The sequence below is a fragment of the Peromyscus eremicus genome, chromosome 1 (genome assembly GCF_949786415.1).
Source record: "Peromyscus eremicus chromosome 1, PerEre_H2_v1, whole genome shotgun sequence".
Taxonomy (NCBI): Eukaryota; Metazoa; Chordata; class Mammalia; order Rodentia; family Cricetidae; genus Peromyscus; species Peromyscus eremicus.
In genome coordinates, this window is record NC_081416.1 from 59,272,825 (window position 1) to 59,289,131 (window position 16,307).

Here is a 16,307-nt window from a genome sequence, read left to right on the forward strand (position 1 = left end):
GTGGCTAGAAAGGGGGTGTGGCTTGATACTGGAAGATCAGGGAAGGAAAGGAGTCTAGCTAGAAGGCCAGGCAGGAGTGCCGAAGGGAGGAAGAGCCAGCCTCACCCACCTAGGGGATTTCTCCGGCTGCCTTAAGCATATGGTTGTGCCTGTGCCTCTGTCTGGCTTAGGTGTCTCATCTCCATCAGCCTTTTGTTAAAGGACACTTTTACTGTCCTATGTCACAGGCAGAGGCAGGTAACTGGTGAAAGGCCACAACAGCCTGGGTAGCAGGGGTCTCTTCTCTCTGTATGCTGGCTCAAAGATGGGAGAAACTCAGGTTTGGGCAGGGCCAAGCCCAGTGCTCAAGAACCACAGCTGGGCCAGAAAGAGCAAGGGCAGCGCGAGAGGCAATCCCATGAAACAGGAGCCTTGCTGGTCCTCTAGCAAATGCTCCTAGCACCCACTGGACACCAGGGCCTCGATAAGGGGACAAAGGCACAGCTCTGGGGACAAATACTCATGGGTATTGTCAGCCCAGCCACTAGAGAGCTGAGGCGAGGCCCACAAAGGGCCCTGAAGAAAGGGCCGCGGGAGGGGCTGCGAATGGGCCTTCCCGCACATGCCACCGTTGCCCGGGCGACGGCCCTCTCATGGAGAGGTCTGCTGGGCCATTGTCCGGTGCCCGCAGGACGTGTCACACACCAGATGGTCGTGTGCTGTCTAGGTCACTTATAGGGGGACAGAGTGAAGGAATGTGGCCAGCCCGGCAGGCCGGGGCACCATCTGTTCCCTCAGACCGTGGGCATCGGGCGGGCATTGAGCGTCCATCCTGCCAGGCCCAGCCTTCTTCCCAGCTTTAATTAGGTAATTCCATAATTGGCCTTTATTTCAGGTAAATTGCATTTCACACCCGAGAGGGCTGCAATGGTCCTTGTGGGAGAACAGCACTTGGCCACTCCACACAGTCCATAGGACAGCACTGAGGCCAGCAGGGTGCAGGGACTGGGTCCTGCCCAGATGGGCGGCCCTGAGCTCCTCATGGGTTGTAGCCTGCCTGAGCAAAGCTGAGGGCCCTGGCTACAGTCAGCCACAGCCTGGGGCTTCCACAAATATTTACCCAACAAGGAAACAACAGCTTCTGCCTTTCAGCAATTGTTGCTGCAAAACCCGGGGTTGAGGCTGGGAAGCCTGAGGTCTAAGCCGTCCTTCTACCTTTCTCTGCCAGTGCTTGTCAGACCAGAAACCAAGATCTTGTGGTGGGAGCTTCTAGGACATTCAGACCTACAAGAGGTTCAGTGTAAGAGGAACTCGAGGGCCTTCCTAGGGGCTTGTAGTTGCATCCCCACACTTGGATCCTTGATCCCGCCGCTGGCTACCTGCTGCCTCCAAAGACCCAGGGTGTCTCCATCCTTCAATTCTCAGATGCCTTCAGTCCTGATGGCCTGACATATGGGGTAGGTTCCAGAAGGACAGAACAGGGACAGAGTAGGTTCAGTAGAGACAGTGGACACTGGTTGGACAAGTTCTGTTCACGGTGCACTGTTTCCATTCACAGTGGCTAGATCACAAAGAGTGACAGCCACAGGGCCAGGCGGGCAAGGTGGTACTCACTTGGAATAGGCCTCCAGCCTAGTAGACTGACTGGACAGCCAGAGGAACATCACTGTATCCCAACAGGGAAACTGAGGCTTTAAGGGGAGCCTAGGAACTCCAGTACTTATTTGTACACTTCTATTTCAGGAATCAAATTCTTACAGTCTTGGGGGCCGGTCCTGGGAAGGACTCACTCTTGAATGGCCTCTTGGGTCACTAGTAAGAGCCATCCTGGTGGGCAAGGACAGATGAGAGGCTTGGCACATGTCTGAGGGTGACTTCCTGGGCATATGTCAGTGTTGTCCAGCTAAGCCAGGTCCTAACCCAGGCTCGGCTACTCCTAGGGCTCAGAGTCTTCTGGGAATCAGGTGGTAACTACATCTTGATCATATTGAGTAGACAGGGATACCTGGAGTGGAGTCCCAGGGCTGCCCCCAACCCAACCCAGCTCAACGACTTTGACATTTCTCCTTGTCCCTTTGAGCCCTTGGAGCCTGGGCCTTCTCTGAATCATGGTCACTCCATGGCCACCTGGGCACCTGGGTTCCAGGGAACTGTAGGGTCCTGTCCACAGCAGAGAATGGAGGTTGAGCTCTATGTTATTGTAAAGACCTTTTCCCCACAAGACACTCCCAGAAGTAAGCATATGCCAAGATCAACCTGAGATGTCCCACGTTTATTTGGAAAAGCCTTTCAATCAAGATCACACTATAAAATTCATTAAAACAGAGATTCTGAATCACCAGAAATTATTCTGATTTCCGTGAGGTGCGATGCCCAAGGAACCAATCCTGGGAGAAATGCTGATACCACTAACGGCACCATGGCTCAGCTGCTGGCTGAGGGATGTGGTGTGATGAGGCTGGAGTCAGAGCATCTGTCTGGTACCTCTGGTCACCAAGGAGTAGGGGGCTGACTGTGCACATAGGGCTTGTAGGGCTTGAGGGCCCTGCTGGTCACTTTGGGGGAGGAGCTGTCAGTCCACAGCTGGCTAGGGTGGTGGTCAGTGGACATTTCCCTGCTTGGGATATCCTTTGAGGGAAGCTGAGAACCCCTATGGTATCCTGCTCATGTGATCAGCATCACTAGAGAGTGAAGGAATCAGGCTCTGACCTGCTGAGCCCCCATTGGCCTCTAGCCTATAAAGTGGGCTGGGTGTGCCCTGCCCTGCCTGTTCCCAGCTGAGCCCTGGATTCAAGGCTGAGGGTGAGGACCCCAGACTCTGCCAGATTCTTCTCGTCTCCCTTTAGGAAGCTACTTGGCATCACCTGGACAAGCCTCCCTCTGCCTGAGTTGCATCCTAGCCCTACACAGATGCTCCCCATCACTGTGTCCCAGCCATCAGGCGAACAATATCACCATCTTGATAGGACTGACAATTCTGGCCTGAGAGGAACCCCATGCCAAGCCAAGTTCTAGTACCCACTGGCTGGGCCTTGGTGAGCTCCAGGTTCAAGCTGGTGGCTTGGTCCATGGGTTTTGGGGCCACGGGGAGCTAGACTGTCATATCAAGCCTTCAAGGGGGTGAGGACCAGGGTGAGTGCCCTTGTTGAGAGGGAGGTGGGGCAGACCTGTCGGGTTACCCCTCACGAGCCCTCATCAGGGCCTACCCGGGGCACAGTCAGCTGTTCGTAGGTGGGCAGGCTATTGCTGGGTAGGAAGAGCTCAGGGTTGATGGAGTCACCTTCGTCATTAGCCACCACCTGTGGCCTGCCATTGCAACCTGGGCCGCTTTGGTGCAGGGACAGCAGCTGGTGGAGCATGTCTGTGATGATCATCAGCCTCTGGTCCAGTTGTGTCACCTGTGAGGACAGAAACAGAGATGAACATGGTGCTAGGGACAGGCTAGTGCAGGCCACCTTAGGGCCTGGGCATGCAAGGCCTGAAAGACAGAGCATGACACGTCTTTATACATGTGTGTTGAATTTATACATGTACCATGCCTGAGAGGCCCTTGGTCACCCTCATGTACGTGCCTATATATGTTTACTGGGGTACAGTACAGTACTGAGTTCTTGTGTGTGTCCATACATGTGTATTAGTCCTTTCCTATTTCTACATAGACCTAGTGGTTGAGAGTCACCTCTTAGCTCCTTCCCAGGCTTTTTGGTCTTTGAGACTCTGGACAAACCTTCTGGAGTCTCTAATACAGCCTCTGGCTTTTTGTGGCCAAGTGGAGAGAGGGAGGAATGAGCATAATGGGTGGACCTTCAGAGGCCAAGGGCTATGTCTGGCTCAGCTTGGAGGAGATTAGAACACAGAGGGGCCTAGCTGGGAAGGGGCTGGCAGCTGGAGAGAAGGATTGGACAGCTGAAGGTTGAGCAGGCAGAGGCTGAGTGGGCCATGGATAGTGCCAGTCCCCAAAGGTATCTCAACAGGTGCTAACTTAGGACACCGCCACCTTTCTAGATCCCTCATTGATCAGGGCAGCGACTGAATGGAGTTCTGGACCATGTGGCTCCTACTCCATGCCTGTAAAGGGCTTGTTTTGCTCTAAGTACTAGGCGAGTAGCTAAGAAACTGGAGGAGAGGTAGAGACAGGGCAGAACCTGGGACAAATGGGTGCAGAGTAGGCACTTGACAAAGGCCACACTTGCTCTGCTTGTAGGAGACAATGGAGAGCCATCGCAGAACCCCTTAGAAAGAAGGAGCCGGGGTTGGGGATTTAGCTCAATGGTAGAGTGCTTGCCTAGCAAGCACAAGGCCCTGGGTTTGGTCCTCAGCTCTCGGGGGGGGGGGGGGGGGGGAGAAGGAGCCATTGTGCAAAGGGCTAAGCCCGGCCCTGGGGGCCTGAAACGGTCAGCTACTTCCTTTTCTCCTCTAGAAGAAGAGAAGACCCATCCAGTTGCTTAGGAAGCAGGGACCGCTCCAGGGCCAGTTGGAGGACTGGGTTGGGGGAATACATGAACCTACCTAGCATAAGTAATAGAGCAGGGGTTGCGAGTGAGGGGTTGTGAGTGACCTCAGATGCTGAGCACATGGGGTGGTTCCTTCAGTGTGCTCTGTTAGTAAAGCAGGGGCCTCCCTCACCTCCACATGGGGACCTGGAGTAAAGGGAACACCAGTGATGTAGGGATGGAGTCACAGGTCTTGACAGTTGGCTTCATATGGTCAGACCTGCAAAGCTGCCTTAGGGTAAACCACAAGATGACTCAGCCAGCTGCTGACTGCTGGCCTCAAAACCTAGTTGATTTGGGCCCTGAGGACAAGGGGCAGTCAGGGGCTGGCTCCCATCTTCCTGGACAAGTGTGTACCATGGGTGAAGTCTGTGTCCTAGGCAAGCTCCTGATGCTTTCAGAACTGGCTCCTCTGCCCACCCACTATGTGTGTGTATTCTGAAAGGGCTGGATGGAAGCATCCAGGCTGGGTGGAAGCATCCAGGCTTGAGGGCTCACAGGGGGAAACTGAAATCAGGGCTTAAGAGTGCCGTGGGTAGAAGCCAAAGCTAGGTTGTCCCTGGCAGGTGAAGCCAGAGTTCACACTCTGTCCGAGCCCCCCCTGAGCTCTGCACCAATGGAGGGCTGTCTGAGGCTAGTCTTGGTCTGGCTTTATGCAGCTTTAAACACACAGAGCCAGTTTGAGTAGGCAGGGGAAGCACCGGTTGGCTCATGGGAAATGGACGTTTCATGAATGTTTACTATCCCACAACTGAACACCCGTGGACACCTCACCTTTGCTAATGGGCAGAGTCCTTAAAGAGAGTTCTCGCGTTGGGGGAGGGCTATTTGAAATCTCCTGCAGGGCAGCTGCCACAGGGCCCACCAAATCTGTGTGTGCCGTGCCAGGGTATCCCTGAAGCTTCCCTGGACTGTTCTCAAGCTTACAGTGACCCTATGGCTGCTGTTTATGTCAACTGGGGTTTTGAGAAGCCTGTTTGAGTCCAAAGGTGTCCTATTGGCCAAGCTGCTAGAGGCAGGATGTGGACTGGAGTCCTAAGAGGGTCCAGAGTCTGGGGCCTCAGTGTGCTGCTGCTGTCACTTTGTTGAGGGGGGAGGGGTAGGACTGTGGAGACAGGAAATAGTGCAAGGCGTCATTTAAACGTATGGACTCCTCCAACTCTCTGGTTGCTTGAGAGTTTGCCTGGATTCCATGGCCATGTGTGGGATTCTCATGGGTTCTCTTGGCCATCCACAGGAACCTCCTAGACTGTCCAGCTGCTCACAAATAGGGCCCCCTTGCTTGCCCTGGCCATTATGGTGATGAGCAGTAACTTATAGCTGAGTTCTATAACTTTCCTGGCCTTGATCAGACCAGATTGCCTCAGCCAGCTTGGCCTGGGGTAGGGATACCAGGGCTTGGGTTCAGGGTACAGGGCCCTAGGATACATTCATGTTGAGGATCCTTGTTGGTCAGCCCAGGGTCTCCCGTGACCTGTAGGGTCATGGGAGAATGGTCTTTGGTGCCTTGGGGGACATTCATAGGCTATAGTAAAAGTATTTGCTACCCAATGAAGAGTCATCAGATGCCATCTGCCACTAGAGGAGCCTGTGGGGGGTTGGCCAGTGTGGATGTCATATGCTTATTTTATGCTCTTGCCTGGATCTTGGTGGTTGGTTGTGATGCTTGCCAGCTAGTCTGTCCAGCACAGCTTGGGGATTGGGGTTGCCCTGTGCAATAGGACTGTTTGGTGCAGAGACCTGGCCGTGCAAGCTCCTTGTTGCCTCTGTTTCCCTAGCTGGGAAGTGAACCAAGACGCTGCTCACTGGGTGTATTATACAGGAGTCTGAGGAGCTTGCCTGCCAAGGCCATGCTTCTGTCTTGAAGGCAGGTGGTCTTAGCTTGCTCTTCTAGCCTCTGCCTCCTTCCTGGCCACTCAGGCTCCCAGAGTAGTCCATAGAGAGCCTCTATGCCCTTCATGCCCAAGCCCGTGTCCAGTCCTGCTGGGCCACTGCAGGGAGGGTCCTGGCCTGGTGTACAGTGGCTCCTGAGCCCAGAACTCAGCTCCAAAGACAACACTTCAGCAATTGTTCCTGAAGCCACCTGGCTCTACTTTTCCCCTTTGGGGTTTTAAGTACATGACCAGAAAGCTGGTGAGCATTCTGTCCAGTGCTGAGTAGGTGGAGGCAGGGAGCCACATCACCACAGGCAGGTGCCCAGGGTGGTGCCACCACCTTCAGGGAAGGGAGTGCCTGCTCTGGGCTCTGGGATGGTATCCTCCAGGAGCCATTGGGACAGATCGGTTTTGGGGATCTCAGATCTCATCACTGTTTGCAATTCAACAGTGATTAACAGGGCAAGGCAGACAAAAGCCTTGTTGTGCCCTGTCTCTGCTCACCTAAGTAAAAGCCATAGATGACTTCTGTGGGCCTCAGAAGAGAAAAAAGCAATTAGAATAACAGCTAGTTAGAGAGCCTGCGGCGGCTGGCGATCAGGCTCAAGGCGACGGGGATTCCTGTTTGATGTGGTTATGAATTTGTTTTCAAAGGAAAATCTTGAAGAGTCTTTTCAGAATTTTTTTTTTTTCAGAACCTGCCCAGCCTTGATCCTTGGTCAGGATCCCCAAAACCCTGGCCTTGTGGATTGCTTCAGGCAGCTTAGCCTGGGATGGGGACACCTGCGCTTGAGTTCAGGGTATAAGGTACTGATGTGCATTCAGGTTGGGAATCATTGTTGGTCAGCCCAGGGCCCTCTGTAGAGTCATGGTGCCTTGAGGGACATCCATAGGTCACTTTTGGAGGCCACATTAAACGTGTTTGGTACCCAGTGAAGAGCTATCAGATGCCAACCTGACAACAGAGGACCTTGTGGGGAGTCGGCCAGTGGGAGGCAGGGAGAAGACAGAGTGCATAGCAGCCTAGAACCCAGATGAGCTGCTCCCTGGCCTCCCACTGGCCTCCACTTCTGTATCTTATGGATCAGGCAATAAGGTCCTCAGCCCCACCCTAGGCTGCCTGCCCCTCAATCCTCCTCCACTCCCCTCTCCCCAGCACCCTGACACCACCATCAGAGAGACACCTCTCTAGTGCTGTCTAGGCTAAATGTAGCCCTACTCTGCACAAAAGGAAGGAAGTCTGCCTAGGGCACCATGGGAGAGGGAAGATCTAGGGCAGAAGTTGGAGGGGTAGCAAGGGAGCAATGATTGGTGGGCCTTTACTAAGCACTTACCGGGTACTGGGGCCCCAGTGGGTTTATACATGATGGTCCTTTCAAGACACAAACCAGTTTAGCGCATCTCAGCAGGCAGCATTATGATCGTTCATTTCAAATACTCCACGGGAATGCTAAAAGAAGGGGTATGTAGTGGGGCTGGCTGCTAGGGTCATCTCTTCCCTCCTTCCCCTTTGCTGGCCTTCTGCTATGGAGCTTTCCTCCCATCCCCCAGAGTCCCTTCAGCTGGAGGCCAGGATCCCGGGACAGTTCTACCCTCCAGCCCAGCTAGAATCCTGTCACAGCACTGGCAACCGGCTGACCTCCCACTTCAGCGGGTTGACACTCGACGGTCCTTTCAAAACACAACATCACTGTGCTGCTGGCCCAGGAGCCACCTTAGAACTCACTCCCGTTTTCCACGTGGCCTTTTTTCTTTCTTATTCCCTTGACTCCATGCTGCTCCCCAAACATGGCAGTGTGTGCCCTGTTTCAGGGGTTGTCCACTCTCAGCCCTTTCTTTCCTCTGCTGTGGCCCTGCCAGCCCAGTCATGGCTCCCTCAGGGTGCCTGGCATCGTCTGCTAGCCACCAGTTTCTCTCACTGGAATTGGGCCATGTCAGTTGTGGGTCTCTGTCCACACAGGCTGTAGGACTCTAACTTGGGGAAGGACACAGCCAGTGCTAGACATGTGAGCACTTTCACTCCAGAGTCCAGGCCCGAGGGGAACGAAGGTAGTTTTACCTACGTGAGAGCATTTGGGGAGGGGGGTGTTGCCTTGCTGCCTTACAGGCTCCATCCTCACCTAGCACCCATCTGCTTGGTGAGACCATGGAGAACTCTCAAGATTATATGGTCAGCTGGTATAGGTTGGCCTTGTGGAGTGGATGCCAGCCCACATCAAGTGTGGTGACTGAAAAGAGGCTGTCGTTACAGTTACCGTATTTATGACTTCATTTTAGTGCTCTGGCTTTTGTAGAGAAGCCTGCATGCAGTATCTCTGGCTGACAGTCATTAGGGTGACCTTCTGTCCTTTGGATCCCAGGATCCGTAGGGCGCATGGGTGAGTATTCCTGAGAATGCAGGCAGGGTCCAACCTGGTGTTTCTAGGTCATGTAGGACAGTGTCTTTCTGTACCAATCCCAAGGCCTCCATTGTATAAAGCAATGTCTTCGGCCCCAGTTGTTCATTTTATAAATGTCTAAAAAAGGCCTTGTGTGGTGGCGCACACCTTTGACCTCTCTGTGAGTTTAAAGCCAGCCTAGTCTGTATAGTGAGTTCTAGGCCAGCCAGGGTTATGTAAAGAGACACTGTCTCTAAGAAAAAAAAAATGTCAAAAAACAATGACTCAACCCCTTGTCTTGTTTATGCAGATAAACACTCAATTCCCACCAGCACACCAAATAAGTTATCTATGCCAACAAATAGATATTCCTGATGACCAGAAACACCAGTCGCTTAGGTTCATCAACTACACCAGATGGGACCTGGGACTATAAAGAGCATCTGAAAACTGAGATGTGGCAGGCACCCCAACTATTCATCAACACAGTCCTCAAGAGGCTCACCAGAAAACTGCCACAGCAAAGACTTTTGCCTCTGTCCCTGGGCTCTGTCTATGACACTTAGCCCACTTTATATGGATTCTACCATTCAGACCTGCAGCTGAACAGCTCTATCTATACCCATGGTTCATAAGACTTTTTACCTGGTCCTCTACAGATGCTTCCTCGTACCTGCCTCTCTAACTCTTTCTTGGACCCCTACCACCATGTACACATGCATGCATACATGCATACACACACACATGCACACCCATGTAAGTACTCATACAAAAGCCAGACCCTTCAGCTCTGCAGTCAGGGCCTGGCCCAGGCCAGCAGTCTCACCCCTGACCCAGAAGCCTGTATCCCTCTCCTCTGCTTTGCTCTGGGCAGTATCAGTTGACCTTTGTGCTCAGACCTATGCCTTCTTCCCCCAGCTTTTCCATTATACCAGTGAATGTCATCTCCCTCTGCAGCCCCTCCCCAACCCCTTCTCACACAGACCCTGAACACATCTTCCTCCATTTTACCTGAGGACCTTTGCACTCACTAGACTCTGCCTGGAAAACCACTCTCCACTACTGTGTGGACTTTCAGCTCAAATGCCCACTGCTTTAGCGGAAGCTCCAGCTTATCTCATTTCTCCTAGCACACTCTGGGACTGTTGCCCCTCTGCAAACTTCCCGAGTTTATTAATTGACTTGTTTATTGTCTCTTCTTCAAACTTGAGGATCCTGAGGTCAGGTCCTAAGTGTGCCATTCCTGTTGAGTCCCTGATAGTCTTTCGGTATCTGACACACAGTAGGTGCTCATAAACTTATGTGATCTAGTACAAATATTATCTGAGTGAGTAAATTAATCTCTAGCCTTTCTCTTGAATGAGGGGGTAGAAGCCCCCAAGATCCCTGATCCCCAGAAGGCACTGAGCAAAGGCCAATGGGGTTAGCAACTGCTGACAAGTCCTTTCATGTTCATTGATTTGTAAAGACTCTTTGTATATGAAGGCTTATCTTTTGACATGTAGATCACAAGCATTTTCTCTTGCATGCTGTTTGTTTTGTGACTGCACTTAGAGTTGCTTTTCCAAATAGGAGCTCTATCTATTTTTTTTTTCCCACATGGTTTTCAAGTGTGTACTTGGATCACCCTTCCTCAGTCCAACACGAACTTTTCTGGTGCTTTTTAGGTTTGTATTTCACCTTTAAATCTTTGATGTGTGTGGGGTTGATGTAGGTTTCCCTGTAGTGGTTAATCCTTCCCAGTGTGTGTGTGTGTGTGTGTGTGTGTGTGTGTGTGTGTGTGTGGTATCTTTTCTACATACCAAGCTCCTTGCTTGGTCTCTTTTTCTGTTTCCCAGCAAACAGCTCCCTCCCTGACCTGGGTTTCACAATATAGACCAAGCCAGCCTGACACTTAGGATCCTTCTGCCTCAGCCTTCCAAGTGCCGGGATCACAGGCCTGACTACACACACACACACCTGGCTTCTAAATAGCTTTAATCCCTCCCAGGCAACCCTGCTGACTTGGCTCTTGACTCCCCAGCCTGAGCTGGGGGCCCTTGTCACCTTTCCTACCCAATCCCATAGGCTCAGGTCACTGGGCCTCCCTTCTGCTGCTTCTCCAGCTGCTGAAGTCAACCTTGGTGCTCACATGACTCACCCCTCACCCCATCTCCAGACTGTGCTGCCTCATACAGATGAACAGTCCATGTCCCTGGGCCAGCACTGTGTGGCCCCAAGGTACAGGACACTAGGTCATCTCCTCCCTCCCAGGTACCTCTGTGGCTTGCAACTGTCCATTCCACAGTTTTCCTGCTCTGTGTGAGCTGATGACAGCTTCAGGGACAAAGGTCTTGGAGCTGAGCAATGGCAGGCTTGGGGCCCCATAGCCCCTAGCTCCTGACGACACTGAGGGCCTCTGCCTGCCTGTTCTGGAGGCTGCCTCTACCCACCTGGCAGGTAGTGGAAGTTGAGGAGACCTAAACTCAGAATGGGGACTCCAGGCTCCCCCAAAGACCGGTCAGCTCTTCCAAGCCTCAGAGCCCTGTTTGCAGAGGCAGCTCCATGTCATGGTGCTTAGGAAGCGGCTCTCCTGCCTGCTCAGTCCCCCCATGGGCATATCCTCCAGCAGCTGCTCAGGCTGGGCAAGCATGTAGACAGGCTGGAAAAGTAGAAGCCGAGAGGCCCTGTTTGTGCTGGCAGCAGGCACAGGCCCCACCTGCATTGGATTCTCTTCTGATGGAGTCCTGGAAGCTTGAGGACTCCAGACAGAACATGTTGTACCAAAAGCCAGAGCCTTCAGCCAAACTAGGTGGGCAATGGTGGCAGGTGAACAGGGACCAAATGGGGCTCAGGTGGTGGATCGGGGCTGCCCACCTGGGCCTGCACCACACCCTGTGTCCTGGGCAAACACAAGCCTGTCTGTGGCTGCTGCTACAGGAGCCACGCCTCCCTTCCCCTGTCCCCAGCCTCTCCAGACCCGGAGCTTGTTCTGTCTGCTCTTTGTTCATGTCCACCTCTGCCTGCCACTCTGGGACCACTTGTCAATGTGAACACTGGTGAGCCCTTCCCATGTGTACACCCAACCAACCAGCCACCTTCTTGTTCACACAACAGACATTCCTATCATCCCCCAGGAACCAGGTGGGGGAAAGAGATGTTCAACCTCTTGGTTCCTGCTTTCTCTCTCCCTTGCAACACTTGCTTCCTGGTGGACAACTGCACAGGGCCTCTGACTATAGCCTGGGTCTATCCCTGTTGCCACACCAACCCGGACCTGCCTTGCCTAGGTAGGCGAGCTCACTCTCTGTGGGGATGTTCTGTGACTTAGCTCATCCTAGATCTTCCTCTAGACACTTCTTTCTTGAACATTCTCAAGTGCCATTTAGTCACAGACATAGCCCCAGTTTTTTCTTCCATCCAAGATTTTCCCTGGTCCCTTGTGGATCTCATAGGCCTCTCAGGGGACAGAGTGGGACCCCTTAACACTGCTCCTCTCCTGATCTGAGTACGGGTACCCCCTGCACTTCTGGTATAAGAGCACTTCCCCGGCCCCCAATATCAGCTATACCTACAACCTTGGTAAGTGTTCTTCTTATACCTTACCCAGCCTAGGACTGTCCTTGAGACAGACCCTTGAAACTGCTCATCTGTGCATACTCTGCTTGCCAGGCAATGGCTTCCTTCCGCGCACTACCCCAGACACAATCAGGAGTATTGGTAACCTGGTCCCCCATGTCTCTTCGTATCACCTGGGTGCTGGCTTTCATGGGTGCCAGCTTTCATGTTGGTCTATACAAGATGGATCTACATGCTCTACAGTAACCCGTTCTGTAAAATAAAGAAATGCAGTGCAGCCTCCCACTTCTCCCTGGGGCCTCCTCTACCAGGTGCTTGGCTAGCGACAGGGTGTTTACCCTCCCTAGCTCCGGCATGAGACACTGTATCCCTCCATGCAGTTTTGACTTCAACAGTAATATGATCCAGGTGTGGCGGTCCACTTGCTTGTTTTTGCTCAACGCAGGCTTTGAGGCCGCCGGTTAGAACATGTCAAGGGCACTTGCTTCTTGGGGTGGCTGCACATGCAGTGGGCCTCCCTGAAGGGCCTTGATGCTGGACAAGGGAACACAGGGGACAACTCAAGCCCGGGAATGGCCTGTGCCTGCAGCATGCCTAGAGGAGACCCCTGTTCTGGTGGATGGAATGCTAGTATCAAGAGCAAGGTGGTACCCCAGGGGTTCCCCCACCTGCCTCTGGCTCCCATTGCCCCTTGCCCGCTAGTGGTTCCTAAGCATCTGTCCTTGCTACAGGTTTTTCACTTCTGACCCAGTCTCCCCAGGACCCACCTCCTGGGCATAGCTTCCTGGTTCCCAGTTGCTGGTTCCTTATAGGCTATTCCCGTTCTGGTTAATTCACTGGCCTCCTTCTCCTTAGCCTCCACTTTGGATCTGGTGTCTTTAGAGGATACTTCCTGTATTTCATGGCCCACCCAACACACTCAGCTCTTGGCTTTCTCCTCATAATAGTTGGTCATCTTTAAGACATCCATCCTGGGTTTTCCTTTGTCCTCCTGTCTGATAAGGACCTGAGCCCCAGCCTCGGGCCCCACCGCCACCCTGTAGGGATGCCTCTCAGAGCTCTTACCCCAGAGTGACCTCTGACTGACCCCAGTCGGCTGGCTCCTGCTAGCCCTGGGCATCTTGGCCTTCTGGGACCCTCCAGGCCCTCTGCATGTGCTGAACTCTAAGCAGCCACCTCTCTCCCTTGAGGACTCCATGTTGCTCTCAGGTTTTCTTTCCTTTTCCACAGCCCTTCGTACCTGTACACCCGGGATGGCCTTCCTCCAGTCTGCTGCCGAGAGCTCAGGTCTCTTGTGCTTACCCTGGTTTTCTGTCTCTCCAGGACAGACAAGCAGAAGGAGCCTCTTGCTTTACACATGCCTGGCTCACAGTAGACTCTCAACACAGACCCATAGGATGAGATGCGTGAATCACGGTTACTACAGGCTAGAATGATCCAGAACTCTGCTGGCAGGGTGACTGAAGAGCCTGGCCCACGCGTGTCCACTGTGTATTCACACACCTGTGGATGTGTGCATGGTGTTGGGCACAGACTTTGTGGAGCTGAATGTGGCTATGTGCTGGAGGCCAGGAAACTGGGAGCTAATTCTGGAAAGCAGATACCACGTTGGCAGCAGGGAGCTGGGCAGGAAGTTCCGAGGTAAAGGTGAGCAATATCCAGCCAGCATCCCAAGCTCTCAAAGCCCTGCCTACCCTCCTGGGGCCTGAACATCCTGCCTCGCTGTTGTTCAGACTCTGTCCCAGCCTGGAGATGGAAGGGGCCCCATGTCAGTCATCCAAGCTGCAGCTGTGGCTGACCCAGGTGGGCAGGCAGTCTTCAGCCCAGCCTGCAGAACGGGATGGGGCCCCACTCCCTCCCCTGCTTCCTGCTTCTACTCTGAGACAGGATTTTTCTACAGTCAGGACCCCTGAGGCTAGATTCAGGCTGGAGGCTAGGCCTGGGGCTCCGGATGGGGGCTGGGTGGCTAGGCCTGGAATCTAGAATCCTCCATCTCTCCTGGCGTCTGAAACTTGTGGGACACAGAGTTGAGATGCTCCTAACTATTTCCTCCTGGCAGCTGGGTCAGGCCCTGGACTCTGCTTTGAGTAGAGGCCTGGCTGGAGCGTTGGCGTCGGGGGGTGGGATGAGGGGTGTCCCTTGCTTCTCAGGGACAGGACAAGGCTTCCCATCCTGTTTCCTCTTGTTCTTTGTGCCTCAGAACTCTCAGCTCTCCTCCTTATACCTTTCAACACAGGGTGCCCTAACTCCACTGGTACACAAATTTCAGTATCTCATAGACAGGCCTAGCCTTAACTCTGTGGGTTGGGAAACTCCAATGGAGAGACAGGTATCCTGAGGTTGGGCTCCTATGGGGCTGGCAGTGGATGAGCAGATCTTCAAGGCTTCGAAGGTATCACAGGAATAGAGCAGCCTGGGATCCAGGGTCCCTTTCTGGCCCTCCAGTTACTGGGAACAAAAGGGCTGCCAGCTCTTCTCGATTTCATCTCCCCACACCCAGCAATGGCATCTCCCTCCATACTAGCTACACCACCACACCACCAGCCACCTTCTCCCCACCATCTCTCCTCTGTGCTCAGCTTTGGTGTCTGCGCTCCTCATTGTGACACTGAGCACTCATCCTCCATGACCTGCCATACGGACACAAGGCTCTGATGTCACCCTCCAGGTGCTCTGTGCTGGTCCCCACACAGCAGATCAGAGTGGGTGGGGCTAGCCCCTGGCTGCCTCTGGTCTCCAACTGAATGTTCAGGAAGGGGCTGAGAGGAGCTGGACCAGCAGGAAGTCGTTGGGGCTTCAAGCCAGGTCCCAGTGCTCCAGCCCATCTGGACATACTTGGCAGGTTCTCTTCTCCATGTTCCCAGGCTTGTCAGGATGGATCCTAGCACTAGACATGTCCAGCCCACTACCTGCTGCCAGCCCCCCTCGTACTGCTTCCCATGCCCCCAGGCCACTCTGCTGATCCCGGCCCAGGCTCAGGCTCTGGTAATTGTCCACCTCCTGCTTCTGTGACAGGAACTGCAGGAGACACCCAGGTGCTAAAGGTGTTGGATGTGAGGGGAGTGAATTTGCTCTTTGACGTTGGCTACTCACTGGCCTCCTGTAATCTCAGTAGTCACCCAAGGGATCCTAGTGGGGGTAGTCAGGACCCTTGTCCCCAGGATGGTAGATCAGGTCCCTTCCTGGCTCAGATTGCTATGGGTCTGGGTGACCCATGTTGCACTGGTCACCTCTGCTTAAGTCCTGCCCCAATCCCTGAGTGGCACATACCACTGGGCATGCCCCTGGCTCTGCTACCTTTTTTGAGGTTAGGCTTCCTGTATGGGCCTTGGATATGGTGGCAGGGCTCAGGCACTGTCTGCCCAACCAGTCCTCCTAGCTACTAAGGGCCCTGGAGGAGGTGCCGTCAACAGATGTCCAACTCTGGAGGTGGTGGTGGGCACTGCTGCCCCCTCTTTCCCCTTTCTGGTGACAATTCTTCCCTAAGCAGCCTGTCCCAAGCAGAGAAGCATAGGAATGATCTGCAATGGGGACACACTGGAAGGGGAGGGGGACCCAGGACCATGTCAACACAAAGCAAAGAACAAGGTTCTCTGGCTCAGCCCTCACCCCGGTAGGCTCCAGCCAGGCTCCTGGTCAGTGTGGGTTACAGGCACTACCTCTTCCTGCCCCCACAGGCACTCTTATCCTCACTGTAGTCCAGGGTCCACATCACAGCCATGCCCCCAGCCCCCAACTCTGGCCGTGGCCTCCTGCCACCTTGGAGATTGACAGTTCTAGTCTGCAACCTCCAACCTCACCCAACAGCCAGAGACAGGCCATTTACCCTGCTGACAGGAGCCTTTCCCCTGATGCCAGGCTCTGTGGAACGCTGAGCAGGTCCTGGGTCCAAGCAGGGCTAGTGACCCTGAAGAAGGACTCTCTGGAAAGCTGTTGTCACTGTGGCTAGCCTTGGCCTGGAGTGGCTCTCCTTGTTCCTGTGAGGAGCCAGGTGGGTGGGCTAGGCTGAGGGCTGAGTTGTAGGG

General features: G+C 53.7%; 1 protein-coding gene across 4 annotated transcripts in view; it reads right to left on the minus strand.

The window, feature by feature from the left end:
* Positions 1–2,289: 2,289 nt before the first annotated feature.
* The window catches only part of Kcnq1 (potassium voltage-gated channel subfamily Q member 1), a 327,638-nt gene continuing 313,620 nt past the window's right edge, over positions 2,290–16,307 (minus strand). For all 4 annotated transcript variants that reach the window (XM_059264180.1, XM_059264197.1, XM_059264187.1 and 1 more), the window contains one exon: positions 2,290–3,377. In XM_059264180.1, coding sequence (XP_059120163.1) covers positions 3,162–3,377 — 216 coding nt within the window. In that variant the 3' untranslated portion in view covers positions 2,290–3,161. The remainder of the gene's footprint in view (positions 3,378–16,307) is intronic.